Here is a 19,459-nt window from a genome sequence, read left to right on the forward strand (position 1 = left end):
ATGCTGGTCAGTTTCATCAAAATTTCCCCCAATGCCTGATCCAGGAGTTCCCTCGTCTTCTGGATTGAGTTCAAAATTACAAGGCAACGAATTTGAGCGTATTTGAATTAGTAGTCGTAAACCCAATGTTGGGTCGGCTGTTCAACGACGGTTATAAAATATAAAATGAAATGGGCTCATTTCTGTCATAATTGTCTGATTAATATTTTTTTATGTTAATATGCAATTAATTTTATTGTTAATTATTTTATGTTAATCATCAAAAAAATTTGTTAAACTCGAATTTGATCCAAAGATTGAGAGATAATGATTTGACGTGGAGTTTGTTTCGAAGCTTATCATACTAAACTTTTCATTTCATAAACTACATTTGTAATAAATATTTGGTAAGTATTTTGTACAGTTTTATTAGTGTATACGTTTTACCTTTGTATTTCATAAAAAAAATCATAATTTTACCAAGATTAATTTTCAAAATTTTGCTTATATAGGATTATTTTTCATTTTCCGAAAACATGTTTCATGATCCAATTCTATTTTGAATGGAAAAAAACGCATTTACCAAAGGCATACTTATTATCTTTATCTCATATCTTAATGATTCAATGTGATGAACTCAAATAATTAATTAGTGCAGAAGATATTTTTTAAGTTATGAAATCAGACACAAAAACGTACTTTATCTGAATTGACATACCTTTTTTTGATGGTTTTGGATTTCGGTCCTCCGAAATGAAGCAGGTATCAGCAATCTATAAAATATGTTTTCAATAGTTTGGTCAAGAGAGCTGTTGAATTTTTGGCCCTCTTAATTTTAATTTTATTTTTTACGTTTTCCGTTATATCTCGAGAGTTTTCTTAAACAAATTAAAAACTTTTTGCCCTCAATTATAAAATGCGTTCATCCAAAGATTATCCCATGCAAAAAATAAATCTTAATGGTTACTTAAAATTTTATTTAATGTTGTTGACGTATGCCTGTTTTTTAGGCAGAGGGGGTGCGATTGTTTTTTTTCAGTGGCGCCATCTATGGCCAAGAATTTGACTTCTGCCACACCATACTTGATTGTGCCAACTCCCCATAGAATGTCAAGAATTGGAATCCACCGAAACTAAAAAGTATGTTTATTTAGAAGAAGTACGTTTTTGAGTCTGATTACGTAAAGTAAATTACTGTTTTTACTAGTTCTGTAGCATATTTGAGCTCACCCCCGAGAACTACAGTGAATTCGCGATAACTCGAATCTGATAGGACAGACGAAAAACTTCGACGTATCGGAAGTTCGACTTACCGTTAGTTTCGGTTTTGGACTTTCAAAATATTGTCAGATTATTTAATTAATGCTTATTAATTACAAATCTTCTAATTGCTTACAATATTCAAGATCATTTTTCTGANGCTGTGTTTCTGAAATTAAAAATTTGAGATAGCCAATTTGTTACAATGATCTCTAGGTAACATTTGTCCGAAGAACTGCGATGGAAATCTACCGGATGACTAGAGGTATGACAAAGTTAGATAAAGATGACCAGATGGCTAAGTGTGAATCTTTCTGTGGTTTATAGACTTAGGAAACATATTCTAACCTCAATTTTGGCGTTCAGGAGGATCAACCAAGGGCAGTCAAATGCTACGAAGAGATTACCGATACTTATCATTATCACTAAGGAATAGAACAGCAACTCCCAGGGAGTAACTAAACATGAAAGGTTTTCGTGGATTTCCTCTCTATGTGACACAAATGCTGGTCAATTCCATCAAAATTTCACCCAATGCATGATCCAGGAGTTCCCTCGTTTTCTGGATTGAGTTCAAAATTACAAGGTTTCGAATTTGAACGTTAGTAGTCGTAAACCCAAAATTGGGTCGGTCGTTCAACGACGGTCATAAAATATAATATGAAATATGCTCATTTCTGTAACACCATAATTGTCTGATTAATATTTTTTATGTTAATTTTATTGCTAATTTTTTATGTTAATCATCAAAAAAATTTGTTACGAAACTCGAATTTGGTCCAAAGATTTAGAGATAATGATTTCTGTCACTCGAAATGAAGCAGAAAGCAGCAATTTAGAAAATATGGTTTCAATAGTTTGGTCAAGAGAGCTGTTGAATTTTTGGCCCTCTTAATATTTAATTTTATTCTTTACGTTTTTCGTTATATTTCAAGAGTTTTCTTAAACGAATTAAAAACGTTTTGCTCGCAATTATAAAATGCGTTCATCCAAAGATTATTCCATGCAAAAAAAAAAAAAATTACAATGGTTCCTAAAATTTTATTTAATAATAGCCGTATATTTAAAATTTGTATTCTCAAGAATTATTCAACCGAATTTGTTCAAAATTATATTTTGCCATAGAAAATTATATTCGATAATTTATTTTTTAAAAATGTGTATGCCTCAAAATGTAAAATTATTTTTCGGTTTTTACGATTAAAATAATAAAAAAATAATAATAAGTATAGATAAAAGAACTTCATAATTAAGAGCAAGAACTTTCTATGTCGAAAACAAATGAAATTCTCGAGATATAGCGAAAGACTCAGAAAGTAAAATTAACATTAATTTTTCAAACGCTCTCCTGAACAAACTAGTTGAAACCGCTTTTCCATATTGCGACCTGATTGTGCCAACCCCCCATACAAAATTGAAGAATTGGAATAAACCGAAACTAAAAGGTATGTTTATTTAGAAAAAGTACGTTTTTGTGTCTGATTGCGTAAAGTAAATTACTGTTTTTACCATTTCAGTAGCGTATTTGAGCTCACCCCCGAGAACTATTAAGATTGAATTTCGATTTATGAAAATCTGATCATTAATCAAAAGTTATTCAGTGTGTTTCGAATTTTTATTTTAGAATTTTTTTTTTCTCATTTTTCAATATTTTAAATTATTCTCATTATTGCTGTGTAGTTTACTTTTTGTTTATGAAAATCTTCAGGAATACAAATTTCTACTGAGTTTCGATCTGAAATTTTACTCAACTTTACTTTTTATATTTACTAACTAAATTCCCGCATTCAATCAAGCAGTTTAATTTATTATCCTCCATACGCTAAATAGAATAAAATGAAATAAATCTTAACTATAAGCTCGATTTTGATAGCATTTTTCCTTAAATTTATTTTTTCATGAACTTCGTTAATAATAAGCAGATAGTTTTTTTTTTTTAATTTTAAAAAAAGCTGTTTTATTTATTCACAATATGGTGTGCTTTAAAAATGATATGAAACTTTAGAAAAAGTAGCTGTAAGAAAAGTAAACTAAAAACCTTTTTTTTTAACAAAGTTTTATTTATTTTTCTTGTCTGAAACAAAATATAGACATTAAAAGCGTTTTTCTCCTCGAATTATAATATTCCACCTGACCATCCAAAAATTTCCATCAAGATATTATTCTCGAACACATATAGATCCACCCACCACCTAAAAAGATATTATTCTTATACAAAATCTCATACATATATTTTTTATTAAAACAATTAGCATTTTTTTTGACAAATTTTAACAAAACAAATGTCTTTAAAAAATTTTAGAAATTGCTAAGAAAATAATTGCTGTACAAGTTGAGTACCACGCGTATTTAAAAAAAAAAAAAAAAAAAAAAAAAAAAGAANAAAAAAAAAAAAAAAAAAAACGTCAAGTGTCGCGTGCTTCTTAAAGACGCTCGTATATCAATACGATACACATTGCTAACAGCTTGAAATAAATAAAAAATTGATTTGTAATAAACGGAAATTAACCCCTTAACGATCGGTTAATTTTCAAGAAAACGGTCATAAAAGTGCCAATTTTGCCAAATACACGTATTTGATTAGTGCTGACATCTAGTTTAAAATAAACTAATTATCTACAATTACCTTAAAATTTTCCTGGTACTGCCAGCTGGTGTGTAAAATGCGAAATACAATGTTTTTCTGGTAAAAGAAATGAATTAGTTTTATTCTTATTGGCGCGTTACTACTGAACACTCCAGCCCGGAAATTTCACCGGAGCGAGAAATAGAGGGCGAAACCTCACCCCGTAATTGTTACGGGAGCGAGAAGTAAACTTTAAATAAATTTTTAGTAAAATTATATAAAATAATATGAAATGTAAAAAAAAATTATATTTTATGCTGTTTATCTCCGATAACTGACGCTGCCTTAACGGAAAGTTCAGTATCAGTCCCCAATGACAGACTTGCGTTCACCGTTAAGAATGTAAATGCACGTTTACGTTATGAATCAAATGTTCACTTTATCGATTTGATCGTTATTGCTTTTGATTCTTAACGTTTTTATTACGTGTGAAAATTTTAAGAATCAAATATACGTTTATAATTACATAATATGCCTGATAATACTAATATATGACAGACTTGCGTTCAGCGTTAAGATTGTAAATACACGTTTACGTTAAAAATCAAATATTAACTTTATCGATTTGATCGTTTTTGTTGTTGATTCTAAACGTTTTTATTACGTGTAAAAACTTTAAGAATCAAATATACGTTTATAATTACAATATACCGGATAATACTAATATTCTGGATATTTTATAAGTCAAATTTCAACATTTTAAGAATCTTAAGAGTCGTAGAAAATTCGGATGAAAAATAAGCATCCATGTTTTTTTACACTTGTGACTACTTCTACACGAAATAATTATGCATCTGGAACATCTTTCCGACAAATCGATTGCCATTAACTCACTTGCCCTAGAGATACATAAGCTTGACACGCTCGTTTGTCCGGCTGGTTCATTTGCCCGATAGTGTACCGACGTAGAAAAATGACAAAAAATCTAACTGATTGAAAAACTATGCTTAAAGTAATATGAATTTATTAAAAATACTTACTGGCAGAAGTAAAATAAAGATGGCCGGATAAGATACAAAATTTTTAAAAAGATTAAGAAAATTATGAAAAATAAACAACCTATTAATGATACCTAAAATTAACTATAATTATGAAATGTCCCAAGTTCTTAGAAAGCAGGTGTAAAGATTATTACCCATGTAAACAGTCTTTATGTTCTGTTTGTACTTTTTGCCATAAATAACCCAGCCCTATCTGAAAGATTGAACTGTTACCATATGGAGAAAATATTTTGTCACTTGCAGAAAATCGGTGCATATTCTTACAGTCATTTACCTTGACTTACTGTTGGGCAAATTTACCGTTGGGAAATAGTGCTGTCAATAGTTCCCTGTCATAGAAGTGAGTTTAATCGCATTGAGTTGGTATTTAAATTGCTGGGCAAAGACCAGATCCGAAATATTTTAAAGGAAATATATGATAATTCATTATTTTGAAGGTATTACTGATAGAAACTACACAACGGTTATGAATAAATATTAAGTTTTTAAAATTTTTTGAATATTTAAGCTAAAAATGTCATACGTTTTCTTTTGTGACGCATTTCAGGCTACTTTCACATGGACATCTCATGAAATATTTTCCAGTAACAGGTGAATTAGGATCACATACATCGCCTAAAATGAAAAAAAGGAATTTTTAAATTCGTGCGATTTCATTAAAACATTAGTAAAATTTCGGTGTTTTTTTTAAAAAAGGAAATTGACAATTTGAAGAATAGATCAAAATGCATTATTAAAAGAAATGATTATTCCGTAAAAATATCAAAAGAGGAAGTTTTTAAACTCGCTTAATTTTTCTTAAAAAAGTACATTGAATTCAAAATTCAATTTGTCTGTCTTTTTCTTTCATAAGAGATATTTAAGCAGAATTGAAACTTCATCATTGTTAAAATTATTAACATGAAAAAAAAACATGAAGTAAATTAGTTTAATCCATTAAATTTTATTAAAGACGTGCATGAAATTTTAAGTGAAAAATGCCTTCCATTCGTTGACATTTAAATGATTGTAGTGTGAAAGTTAAAAAAATAAATTTTTGTAAAATTTATTTTCTTTAAAAAACAAAAGGTCATGAATAACAAAGTTGTCTGCAACATATTGATACAATACAATAAGGTACTTTGAGTTACAGATAGAGAATAATATGGCAAATGTGTAGTACTAAACTTTATTTAATAACAGTGATATACTTAAGAAATTAGAGAAATGAAACAAATTTTAACATTTTAAGGGATCTTCTAACAAAGATCTGAACAGTAGCAAGATAATATGCAGAATAACTAATCTCCAGACTTCATCTGTAACATGTACACACATATTGATTGCTATTGGAACTTCATTTACTGAAGTTGCCATCAATCTCAATGGAACAAAAATCAATTATTAGAAGAAAAGTTAACATTACGCAATGATTTCGTTTCGATTATGGCTCAATAATCTTTTAAAAATGAAGGTCCTTTTTCTTTCTAAATAAATAAAACTGGTTTCAAAAAAGGCTTTCCGTTCTTACGAAAAATAATAACCATTTACTTCTCTTCCCGCTTATTCATTTACCATAATAGCAATAAAAATTACTAACACAAAATATACTACATTGTCTATTAAAAATTCGTTTTTAAGAGAAGTAGCTATTTATTTTTTAAACTCTTTTTGAATTGATTAGTAAACAAGGATTCAAGGCAAATTTTTCCTTATAAGTAGTTTAAATGCGACCAATAATAATACAATATTCAATTTTTTTTTCATTATCATTTATTGTAAAAAATGCATCTGTACAGAGTATATGTCTGTCTCCTACTTTTAGCATATTGAAGAAACTCAACGCGTTCAATTGCATGCGAAAAAGTAAGAATAATCCAAACCACGTTGTCAGAAATTTCTCGGTAAAAATGGTTGAATAGCAAATTATTCTATTATTATTTTACCATTTTCAACCAAAATACTCAATTAACCATCAGTGTTTTCATCATAGAAAAAAAAATGGGTGAGAATTTCTCACCCTCTCTCAAAAACAGGGTGAGATTTCAAAAGGTTAAGTGAGATTTCTAAAAACTAAAAAAACACAAAAACTCTTGAAAAAAAATCATTTCTTTAATTATAATACATTTTAACGTCTTCTTTTTTTTAAAGCATTGAATATTTTTGGTGCATCATCATAGAAGATTTTGCCTTTACAAAGTATTTGTCCATCTTACATAAGTGCATAAAAAATTTGAACGTCTTACATGAAGAAACCTTACCTACGGTAAACACGTGGTTGCAGAGAAATGTGTTCTGAAAGGGGTTCCGTGGTTGTGTTCTGTTGTTCGAAAAGTTTCTGAACAATACTAGTAAATAGGGAGGCTAGATAATGGGGCAGATGTTGAAAATAATGTAAGATCCAGGAAGAAAAGTGAAACGGATTTTATTCTAAATGGCGTAATTCGAAGCTTTTACCGAAATGCGAGAAATTGGCGAATTTTGAAATTGATTTATAGAATGCGCGAATTTCTCGCGGTAATAATTTTTTATTGCGAGAAAAGAAAAAAAATATGCGTGATTCTCGCGTTCTCGCGGTGTAGTGAAAACACTGTAAACCATAAAATGGACGATATTCAAACTGTTAAGTTGAGAGAAAACGTCCATTGATTGTTTTTATCTAATACGGCTTAATAACCAGAATTCTATTTGCTCTAACTAGGCTCACCTTATGAAGCTATTTAGTTCCGTACAACTGGGAACAAACTGTAGCAGAGAGAGCTGATCAGTCTATCTCACGTCCGGCTAAACAGGGGTTCGAATTTCAGCTTTTACACCACAATATTTCTTCCATTTCTTCAACACATAAATAATTTTCAGTGTTCTGCGCTCTTCAATTGGTGACCCTGGACAATTAGAATACGAAACTATCATTCACGCATAAATGGGGTTTCACTCACAGAGTTCTAATGTTCGTTTAAGTTTCATTTTTATGGTTCAGAAATTACGCAAGCAATAAATGGTTACTAAATCGTACAGTTTTATATTCATGATTTCTTAATCGTACCTGTTGTTAAAAAAGATAACAATTTTCTTTATCTACTTCAATAGAACAGGTATCAAATAAAATGATTCTTACCTTGTTCTTCTACCCGGGTCGGTAAGTACCTAAATAAAATCTAATCAGTGACCACAAACTCAATAAGAGACTCCTTCGAATGGTTAACATATGTATATTAACAGCAGTAAACACTACAAAAACAACATGATCTCTCCAAAGACAGTAACATAATCAAACTAACTAAAAATTGTTGTTCTTAGAGAGTTCTAAGTCTGGTGGCGCCATCTATTGGTTCGTTTTCTAGCAAAGGAAAATGAATGGTATTCTGTTTTTGACACCTGTTGCAAACAGTTTCCAACTCTAAATGTAAAGCAATGTCCATACCATAAACTTTACAATAAATAAATAACCCCAAGTAGCTGCGACTTCTGTGATTTTTCTAAAAAACTTTTTCTTGCTTTAATTTTTCCATTTTTTGTTGGCAACTTTGCGTTTTTTTCCCCCCAAATTATTTTTGCTTCATTATATTCACGTCTGTCAAGTCTAGAAAATGGGCGCCTGTTTTTGATGCGCTTGAAGCATGACGACTGTCATTTTAATTTTGTATATTTTTGAAGCGTATGAAGTTTTTTTATCAAGTAACATAAACTTTATGGTTGATCGGGTGGACAAATTGCTACCGGTAATTTTACCGTAATTTCAGAGTTAAAATTCTAATAGTGCATATTAATTTGAACAAGAATGGAAATATTACCTTCTTTTTCTAATGGCCTGCATGAGCCTTTTATCCAGGGTGTGATGCCTCCAGTACAACATTCACCTTCGCGGCAGTCATCCCCTGAATAGCATCTTTCACTGAATGCATAAGCCTATAATGTCAAGCAGCCTTAGTGAAGACAAAATCATTTGGTGTTTTTTGAAGATTTATGACCGATGAAATCGTTAAGTTTATAAAAGGAATATGACTCATAATAAGGAAACATTTTAAATTATTAATAATTCGTCACAACCCCGCGCTACTTCAAAGCTTTCACATAATATAATATTTTGCATGCAAAAAACAATATTCAAAATCATTAGACTGTTTTTATTTTAGTATTGCTATTATTGATTTTATTTTAATTAAGGTTAAAGGGGAGTTTATTTTAATATAAATAGTTACTTTTTGTGAAGTATATCATAATTGGAAAACATCTGCTTCCTATAAGTTGCTATTTTCTTGCTTTTAGTTTTTCTCGTAAATTGTTATGAAAAAGGATAAACTTAGCCTAATGATAGAAGTTCCTTTAATGTAAATTTCTTTAAATTTTTTTGTATATTTCTTTAATATGTGTCAACAATAAAATACAAAAATAGTTATTTTTTATTGGAAGTCACAAAGTAATATTTCAGCTGGATAAAAATATTATGAAAATCTGCTGAAACATGAATTAAGGTTAAAGTCAATAACTGTGACAGATTAAAAAAATAATTTTTAAATATGATCAAAAACAAATGCAAATAAAACGCATGTTGAATAATAAAGGTAACACAAATTAGAAGTTATCATTTAATTATATCAATCATACTCACAAGGCAAGAAATGCCAATAAAGCAAAGAAACAACCACTTCATTTCGGATGGATTATCTTCAGAATTCAAAAACAAAGTAAATCAATTTTTCGAAGTGAAAATTCAATAAATTGATAAATCGGAACGAGGGCAAAGGTTGTCAGACAAACGAGATTCGTATCGATATTTTTGTCAGATGTGAAATGAAACATATGTTTGTCAAGAGATTTTCACACCGAGATTTGGCACGTAACTCATGTTAAAAGTTATGATATAATTAAAAATATGTCCTTTATCGAACAATCTGATTAATAAAGAATTTAGAAATGTATCACCCTAGTTCAAAAATGAACACAATTTGGAAACCAATATTCTAAAATCAATTATAAATTAAACGTGTGACACGTGTTACGTAAATGTAACAGTTTATATGATTTACCTATAATAACCAATTGATTTTCAAAATATACTATGAATTGGAATCCTTGTTGTTTCTTATTTATGCCGATATTTTTATACAAATTATAAAAAAACACCACTGAGTATCAAAATTTTGAAATAGATGGTGAAGAATTATCTATTACTTTGATTCGGCGTTATTTTTTTTCTTTTCAAGAACAAAAATAAAGCAGATTATGCTGCAGATAAGATTATAAAGCAGATTTTGCAATATTTTTTTTTCTATTTTGTGAACTTTTTCTAAAAATATCATTCTTTCTCAAATATATTATACAAGATATAATATATATCTTCTGATATTCATTTGATATAAAATTTAAATCTGAACCACTTTGCTTTGTTACTGGTATTTTGAAATAATGGAGGACTCAGTGGGGCGAGATTACTACTTTCAAAAAATATTAGGTCAAAAGATATTAGGTTATAAATTGGTTTTAGAAAAGAATAGGTTATGAATTGGTTTTAAAAAATAAGGATTATGAATTAGCTGTCCAAAATATTAGATTATAGATTAATTTTGCAAAATACTAAACTATTGAATAATTTTGAAATGATCTAATACATAGTAGTGTCAGATATAAGTATAAAATCAGTAGAGTATACATTTTTTCCTGATACTGTGATGTATGTAAAAGGAATATCGTTACTACATCCTCGCTATTTCTCTTACTTCCCACGAATTTAAACTAAAATAAATAGAAAGAGATGAAATGTTTCATTTAAATTTTTCGCAATTATCAGGATAGTTTGCATTTTTCAGAGAAATAGAGGGTAATGAGAATAATTAATAGCAATGGTTAATAATGCGTGTTAATCAAGATAGAATTCTCAAGTTTGGTTCATCCATTTCAACATAATAATGGAGATAAAAGTACAGATATATGCTTAATTAGTCATTTTTTAGATATTATACACAGCTAATAGTGTTATTTTAAATACATTTAAAAAAAATGCTATTTTCTCAAAATGAAATTTTGACGGATTTTTGTGTTTTTCGAAATGCTCTATGAGTCTCAAATTTTTTTTTGGTTGAAACTTGTTTTATGTGTAATATGTATGTATGTAATTAAAACTTTCCATGTTTTGTTACCTAGAACTTTGATAAAATTTGTTTATAGTAGAAAAAGTTTAAGATTTTTAAAATTTTACCTGAAATTTTCATGAAATACATAAAAAATGTGTTTTTTGAACTAGAGCAATATAATTAGCCACTGAATGATGGTAACTTTTATTTGGAAATCAAAAACGAGTCGTCATATTAAAAAAAAGTAATTCTGCGGTGAATTTTAAGCCGTGTGGAGTGTTTTGACTTTATCGGGTTTTATGCTATTTTAACATTTCAAAAGTTCAATAACTTTAAAAACTATTAATCAAATTACATGAAATTTTGTATACAGCTTTTTAAAGATATTATAAGTAAATACTGTGAATTTCATTAATGTAGCATAAAAACTCTGAAAGTTGGTTTTTAAGGTCCCCCGTACCCTTAATCAGATAAAGTTAAGAAAACGCGAAGACTTTCAGACATTTATCAGACAAGTCTCAAATTGAGATGAATAGAAAAGCTAGAAAAATTTCATTTCAATATTTTGTAATTATCGGGGTAATAACCGTAAATAAAAGGCTAAATAACACTTCATTGCTATCACCACAAAGGAGTACATTTTTTTCAATGTGCCTCATGTCAGAATATAGGAAAAGGCTAAAAAAATTTCAATTTGATGTTATGTAATTATTGCAGTAAATATAGGTAATCGCTCTAAACAATGGTAGTGTAAAATAACACGTTCCAAACAAAACAGGACTTTTAAACTTGGACCATGCGTTCCCTATCAAACTATAAAGAAAATTTAGGAAAAATTTTGTTTGGATGTTTGGTAATTATCCCAGTATTTAGCCTGTATAACACTGTTCCACGCATTTCGCAACGTAGCTGGCTCCAGCTTTTTGTTATTAAATCGTAAAGTTTCGTGCTGGTGGGCGATTGTGTGAAACCGCAAAGCAGTGAGTTTATGTAGGTGGTCAAACAAGCCACCGGAAGTGAATTCAAGAACGTTTTTTAAGCTTACGATTTACATTTAAAATACTAATGCCGAAATTTCTGAGGTATAATACCTGAGGTATCAGGAGCAGAACCTAAGAGCGGTGAGTTCGTGCACCAGCTGATTACCCCAAGCAGCAAGTATTTCATATATATTTGATAATATATATTTTAATTAAATAAGTTAATGCGGGAAAAATTTCATAATACTTAATGCCATGATACTTATTTTTCTTTACATTTCCCTGAAACCGTATTGAAATTTCAGTCTTATAAATTAGTTATGAATCAATTTTTCGATAACTGATACATACTTATTAAATTTCTTTACTTTCACCAAAAAATTTGCTTTGTAAAATTAAATATTTATTAATTTTTATTAGGGCTCCCCCATAAAAAAAATTATATTTAATGAATAAAACATCTCCAGTAAATTCTTTATGTTATAACTTGAAAAATATGTAGCTTACATTCTGAATAATATTTTACCATTGGATTTTTTACCTTGGACACTAAACCAGGATTATCTCCTCGGGACACAGATCTACACATACTTACTTGCTCATCGCATCCCAAAAGCGGTCACTTGAAATGTCTAAAATTCTCTGGTGGTGTGAAAACCTTTCTCCATTGTCCATAGCTTCACCTGGCCACTCCCAACGATATCTTGGACTCAGTAGAGAAGAAATCTACTCATCTCCTCTGTTTGTTATGGTATACTTTAAGTCAGTGTTTCCCAAACTTATGACTTTTCTGTACCCCTTCTAAATTTTTCGTAACTCTGTGTACCACTAATAAAAAATGAATGGATTTTTTCTGCACAAAAATTAAAAAGCACAACTGACTGTTGACACCACTAATTATTAACTGTTAACTCTGCTGAAAATAGCCAATAGAAAATACGTAATCGTAAATTTTCATGGCTAACTTTGTTTTTAAATGAAAATTTTTAAAATTTCGTTTGTTGCGAGATATTTCGCATAAGAACGCGTACCCCCTCTAAAATGTTCCCGTACCCCTGGGGGTACGCGTACCACACTTTGGGAAACACTACTTTAAGTCAACGGTTTATTCAACCAGGTCTGACTGCATCAGACCAGGTAGAAGATAAGAAGAGAACTCCTTTTACGCTGTTTTTTGCTTTATTTATTGCAGCCATCAATGCATTTTTTATCGTATCGTCAAAGTAATAACAGGAATAATGAGCAAACTAAGACTTTTTTTTTAAAAAATAAAAAAATTAATCGCACATTTCCATTCAAAATTTGTCGATTCTAAAATTGAAATAAGGAATTGCTCCACTGATATTTTAAAAAACTATTAGTAAAAAAAAACATATCTATATATTTATCTTTACTTAATTTATGTCATTATAAATGTACTAATGTAGGTATTTCAGAGGGAAAAAATCACTAACACACTGCCAGTAATATTTCTAACAATATTTGAATTCATGTAAAGCACATTAAAAAAGAAAGCTTAAGAACTATTGTTATTCAATATTTTTAATTTTGTATCATACACTAAATTATTTTCTTTCAAAATCATTCATTAATTCAGCCGTTCAAACCATTCCTTTCTCTCTTACAACTCGCACCCTATTCATTCATTGGGCTCAGGTTCTGGTTCAGCTGTTTCAGGCTCTGGTTCAGGTTCTGGTTCTGTTGTTTCTCTTTCGGGTGGCTTCACTGTTGATAGATCTTCTTTTTCAGGTACAACGCATTTTGGCTTATGCTTTACCACATGCTAAAAATAACAATAATATTAAACTAAATCATAGAAAAGTATAATTAATGTGAATTAAATTACATAAACTTTGTAATTTAATACATATTAATTATACTTTTAAATAACTAAAAAAAGTTAAATTACATAAGTTCATAAATTACATAAAGATCGATTACCAATCTTCTTGAAACTTTAAAAAAAAGGTAAATTTCAAAGTAAATATCCTAAAAATCTGAGTATACGAGGTATATTATAAGTAAGATTTCATGGCAGTTTAGTCCAAATTCTTTACTATATAGTGGATGTAGTTTCTTTGTAAAATTTAAGTACAATTTTTGGATACATCTGAATTTAGATGCATCTGAATTTGTTTTGAAGGAGGAATATTTAACCCAGAAAAATTAATGAAATCATTTAGGAAAAATTTATTTATTAAGTAAACTATTTTATAATAAACATTTCCTCATTCCAAAATTATAAAATAAAGAAAGTCCCAAGAGAATCATACTTGTTCTCTCATTAAGAAAAAACATTAATTAGCCCTCGGAATTAAGCCCCCAGTTCTTACGCTAAGAATTACAAATTAAAAGTAAGTGAATTGCTCCCAACTGACAGTTAGGAGTATGGGAAGAGATCCATGGTTGGCGAGAAGATAACATAGCCAAAAATAAAACCAACCCCCCTTAATCAAAATTAAATTTGAAATAATTTGGCGGAAGCTAAAAGCCAAAAAAAAACAATGATAATTAGTATAACCGTGTAAATGAAATATTTTTGGGGAAGAAATAAAAAATGAAGAGGTATAAATGGATTTTGTTTTCGAATTAGTCGCGGCAGTAAATTTATGAGTCTTACATATTGAAATAGAAAGTTAGCCACTACATGGATTGTTAAGAAAAAACTAAAATAATTCTATTCACTTTTTATAAAATGTAATAAAAATTGAATAGTTGGTTCAATTTAATTAAAATTTGATTAAGATTGATTGAAAAAATAAATTTATGAAATTAAAGAAATTTTAAATACTAGGAAATATGTAATGCCTATTGTGGCAACACATAAGGAATGCAAAGATTATGACAAAACAGTTGTGCAAAACTTAAAAGAAGAAATTAATGTCCAAAGTGTTACTTTCCCTAAAATTTTTAATAAGAATCTTTTTAAAAGCACAAAAATAATATTTTGTTACAGTATAGTTCTCCAGATATTAAGCGATATTTTTGAAATTTTGAACCATAAGTAAATATCTCCAAAAGCAGCTTTTTCAACTATTAAAAGTGAAAGTGAAAAACTTTTGCTTTTTATCCCTTTTTAATGGATAGTTAACGAATCAATTGCACCGAAAATGTAAATATTTAATTTTGTTAAGTCCAAAATTTTGGACAAAACTTGGGAGGTGTTGTCAAAATATAACAATTAATGTAATTTGCATGATGAAAATACGAACTTTTTCTGAATCTGGAAAATAAACTTTCATCACCCTAAATTCCAAACGAAATAGATTATAACACCATATAAACATATTTAAAACGTTATCTTGAGTTAATTTAAATGTAATATAAAGAGGAAATTTTCTTTTCTTTGTTTGATAAATCAAGAACTCAAAGCAAAACTAAATAATGCTTTTCAAATGAAAAATAGATTCCGTTATTTAAAGCTGCTAATAATTTCCCAATTGATTGAATTAGTTTTATGAGTCAAAATTAAGATTCACAAAATTCGAATTAAATAAGACATAAAACATTACGATTCATACTTACTCCAAAAATAGTCTTTTCTATAGAACCAACGCATTCAAGACCAGCTTTGCAGGGACACTGGAAAAGATACATATTTGGGTCTTCCTCTTGGTCTTTTTTGATTATTGGAGTACATGTTTTTCCTGGATAAAAAGTTCATTTAATTCTAAAATCTCAGATAAATAATTAATTAGAGACGATAGAAGTATTTTATATATGTAATCTGATTTGACGTCTGATCTCTTGGAAAACTTTGCACCAAATATTCTTATTTTTGTTTCAATTAAATTTAAACAGTTTGATATTAGAAAGCTAAAACAATCGTCGATAAGAACATGTAAATTAGCTATTAGGAAATTTTTATAATTTTGCTTAAGAACATGTTTGACTATGAGGAAATTTGCATTAACCTAACAACCATAAAAAAGTTTGTTATTAAAAGACCACAAAGCACAGCTGCATAATCTAAAAGAACTATCGAAGAGAATATGTCGATAAGCTATTGCAAAAAAATTAAAATTTCACTTAAAAACATTTTTGCCCGAAAAATAGAAGTTTAACCTAATTTAGCTACCCTACAAAAGTATAATATTAATAAAAAATTTTAAAAATAAGGAAAAAAAAAACAGCTGAAGCAGCGTATAAAAATTCTCAGGTCAATGCTCCTTGGAATTCTCAGGTCAATAAAAATTTGAAGAAAAACTGAAATCACCATTTTATTTTATTTTACAACCGCTGTTGAATAGCCGACCTAATTTGGGGTTTACGACTACTAATGTTCAGCTCAGTAGCCTTGTAATTTTGAACCTAATCCAGAAGACAAAGGAACTCTTGGAAGAAATTTGCCTTCGTGAAGGACTTTTCGATGGAATTTGCCCTCATTTGTATCACATGGAGAGGAAATACAGCAAAACATCCCACGGTTAGCCTGAAGCAGGGCTGATTGTGCTCCGGAAAAAATCCGGATTTCCGGATTTTTCGCTAGCAGTGATCCGGATGCTTCCAGAGATCGAAGGTCCAGATGTTTCAAAAAATCCTAGATCGCAGAAGTTTCCGAAAATCAAATTTTCAAAGGTGGAACTTAAAAACACAGTTTATTTGTTTGTAAGGGAGAGCCAGATACTTTATAAGCTTATATTCATGATTAATATTCATTTTTTACCAGTAAATAGTTATTATAATCATAAACTCAAGAAAGAAAGACATATTTGTAAATTTTAATTACTTNGAATACGAACTCTCTATCCCCTTACCCACCACGGCTCGAAATCACCATTGAGAAAAAATATGAAATTTCATCTAAAAATATTTTGTAACTTATTTTTTACTCTACAATATAAGCCTGTGTTAATTCAAAACCATTCGCTTACATCAGAATTAAACATTTTGAATTCAATCTCTAGTTTATTTTTCTAATTGCTTTAAGACACTAAATAAATCGCAAAATTATTTTAAGAAATTAAATTTCTAAAAGAGTGTACAGTGATATCGAATTGTCAAACTAGTTCCTTCGGTGAATTGTTTCAAATTTACCTTCTTCTCTCAATTCTCGGCAGACGCCTCCTAAGAAAGCAGCAACAGTGTATTTTACGCAGCATTCGTCTTCTTCACAATCTTCTGCTGATTTGCAGCGCCTGACTCCGAGAGACACCTGTAAATGTAAATTCACATTGTCACGTTGCATCCCACACTACTAATGTTAAGTTCTACGCTACGCAGTGACTACGAAGGAACCTTGAGTCAGAGTTTGCGCAGAATCTACTTTGCGGGATTGTGTCATTGCGAAATCTATCTGATGATGATATCGAAAATGTCCAAAAATTACACTGTTTAGTCACAGAACACAATTTCTTTATTGAAGAATTCAGCGTCAAATCAACGTTATTATTATTTTTGGAACTGCAATTAAACAGTGTTGTCCTAGACATTTTGTTGTGATCTACTGCAAAAACAAACTATGACCACGAAATTTTTTCAATTTTTTTTTTTGTGTTATACTTTTATATAAAATTATAAACGCAATCTATATTCTTACAGACGAACTATTAAAGACGTTTTGGAATTGTCTCCATAGAGTTTTTGACATCTTACATTGAGAAAAAAAGTATGACCAAAACTACCAGAATATGGTAAAATTATTTACTTCTGGCTCTATGGGAATATCAAAAAGCTCGCTACTTTTTATCGAAGTGCTTTGAATACCTTTTGGTAAAATTAACATAAAAATATGGGTTTTTTTTTACTTGTTGTAAATGCGGTTAAATTTGGTAGAATTTAGTTATTTTGAAATAATAACTTACAGCATGGCATAAAAACCATTTATTGAGTTACACTTAATTTTAAGTTTTGTGTTTTTCACTAAATGTATGGTAATAAGAACTTTAATTTGGAAAACCGGAATTCTCGGTAAAATGTTATCATATAAACAGAAAATTTTTCAAATGAATGGTAAATCGTTAATACATGAGCGAAAAAATTACCAAATGGAGAATGGTTTAAATACAGTATATTTTGGTTTTATTAACCAGAATTATGAGAATTTTTTTTTACCGAAAATGTCATTACCATATTGTACGGTAATTTTACCAGAATTTGCTTCTCCGTGTACCTAATAGCACTTTAAGGTATTTCCTAAATTTTAAATTTATTTTAAGGCGAGTGAATTACCATAAAATTCAAACTGCGTATTTTAATTTCGCACTATAAACATCTTTGAATTATGAAAATGGGTCATATTGAAATGTTACATCAAACATCTGCTTCAGAATGATCCCGTGTCAATATTTATAGATATTTGATTAAATCCATTATATCTAAGGTCGGAGATTAAACTTAAAGCACCAGTTGCTTAGAATAAAAAAACCAAAAATTTGCTTCAGACTATGTTTTATAATTAGTTCGTAGTGCTCGGATCTAAAAAAAACTGCTAAAACTAACTTGCATCAATTTATTTCCACGGAATAGTAATTATTTATAAATATTTTACTGATTTCACCGAGAAAAAAAACACAAAATCTTTAAAATTTACTTAAATGAATGTATGCATTACGGAAAAAATATATATTCTAAAATAATGGAAAACAAAATTTCAAGGAATCTGAACTAATAAAATTAAGTGACTTAAAACTTTTAAATTCATATTTTATTTATTGAAACATTATAATTATTTATTTATGTCAAACAGTTTTCATGTAAAATACGAAATGCAAAATAAACTTTTCAATAAATAAATATTAAATAAAAAAAAGCGTTAAGCTTTTTTTCAATACATTTAAAAAATTCGGAGCGAAAGTTGCTTATTCCTGGTATTTAGACTTAATTTATTTAATCTCACTATTTTTGCAATAAAAAAATATTATCAGAAATTTAATGAATATAATTAAATTCATATAAATTAAAAAGAAATAAATATCCTGATTGAAAATAAGTAAATACTGCATGAAATAAATGCGAAAGAGAATAAAATATTTAACTTAATGAAAAGGCTGTTCTCTATGTTTATATTTAAATTGATTACTCATGGGAAATTAACAATGCTCAAAATGTTACTTACTGTTGCATAAGCAAAGAATAAAGTTAAGACAAACCAATTCATGATAAACTTTTTTAAAGGGAGATACTCTCCCGATTTACTTTGCTTAGAGATAGAGATTTTTTTTATCCTCAATATATATATACGGTTCTTTTTTAATTTGTTTTATTTACACACAGATTTCTGATTATCCAAAGAAACTAGCTTTGACGTAAACAATACCTATGTAAAAATAAAAAATGAGCAAACATCTTGTGGAAATTGACATATTCACACGATGTATGTCCTTATCTAAATTATCTAAAACATTTAAATTAGAGTTGTTTTTTTGCACACATAAAGTTGTATTATATTGTACTAAAATCAACATAATATATTTTTTATTCTTAATAAAATAATTTTTTGTGTTAAATCTATTGATAATTATTATACTGAGTCATAATAGTTAGTTGTAAGAAATTACATTTACAAGGTGTTTAGCAAGATATAAATTCGCTAGATACTCAAATCTATTTTTCATTTTT

General features: G+C 28.9%; 3 protein-coding genes across 3 annotated transcripts in view; 1 reads left to right on the forward strand and 2 right to left on the reverse strand.

The window, feature by feature from the left end:
- LOC122271814 (voltage-dependent calcium channel subunit alpha-2/delta-3) overlaps nucleotides 1–19,459 on the forward strand; it is a 443,634-nt gene that overhangs the window by 97,409 nt on the left and 326,766 nt on the right.
- Nucleotides 3,279–9,604, reverse strand: LOC107442124 (U8-theraphotoxin-Hhn1c 1). The gene is made up of 4 exons (XM_016055599.3): nucleotides 9,458–9,604; nucleotides 8,640–8,754; nucleotides 5,390–5,481; nucleotides 3,279–3,431 (listed from the first exon to the last, which is right to left on the reverse strand). Exons 1-4 carry the CDS (start codon nucleotides 9,497–9,499, stop codon nucleotides 3,399–3,401), a joined length of 282 nt encoding a protein of 93 aa, XP_015911085.2. The 5' UTR covers nucleotides 9,500–9,604; the 3' UTR covers nucleotides 3,279–3,398.
- Nucleotides 13,424–19,151, reverse strand: LOC107442101 (toxin CSTX-20). Its single transcript, XM_016055575.3, has 4 exons — nucleotides 18,957–19,151; nucleotides 16,937–17,054; nucleotides 15,425–15,546; nucleotides 13,424–13,682 (listed from the first exon to the last, which is right to left on the reverse strand). Exons 1-4 carry the CDS (start codon nucleotides 18,996–18,998, stop codon nucleotides 13,539–13,541), a joined length of 426 nt encoding a protein of 141 aa, XP_015911061.1. The 5' UTR covers nucleotides 18,999–19,151; the 3' UTR covers nucleotides 13,424–13,538.

The sequence above is a fragment of the Parasteatoda tepidariorum genome, chromosome 7 (genome assembly GCF_043381705.1).
Source record: "Parasteatoda tepidariorum isolate YZ-2023 chromosome 7, CAS_Ptep_4.0, whole genome shotgun sequence".
Classification (NCBI taxonomy): domain Eukaryota; kingdom Metazoa; phylum Arthropoda; class Arachnida; order Araneae; family Theridiidae; genus Parasteatoda; species Parasteatoda tepidariorum.

Excerpts from the sequence above, each read along its gene's own strand:
- LOC107442124 (XM_016055599.3), bottom strand. The coding sequence starts at position 9,499 with ATGAAGTGGTTGTTTCTTTGCTTTATTGGCATTTCTTGCCTT. Across the intron at positions 8,755-9,457 it reads TTATTGGCATTTCTTGCCTT|GCTTATGCATTCAGTGAAAG; the intron begins GTGAGTATGATT and ends TTGACATTATAG. Across the intron at positions 3,432-5,389 it reads AATGCGTCACAAAAGAAAAC|GTGGTGGGTGGATCTATATG; the intron begins GTATGACATTTT and ends ATATCTTTTTAG.
- LOC107442101 (XM_016055575.3), bottom strand. The coding sequence starts at position 18,998 with ATGAATTGGTTTGTCTTAACTTTATTCTTTGCTTATGCAACA. Across the intron at positions 17,055-18,956 it reads TATTCTTTGCTTATGCAACA|GTGTCTCTCGGAGTCAGGCG; the intron begins GTAAGTAACATT and ends TTACATTTACAG. Across the intron at positions 13,683-15,424 it reads TAGAAAAGACTATTTTTGGA|CATGTGGTAAAGCATAAGCC; the intron begins GTAAGTATGAAT and ends TGTTATTTTTAG.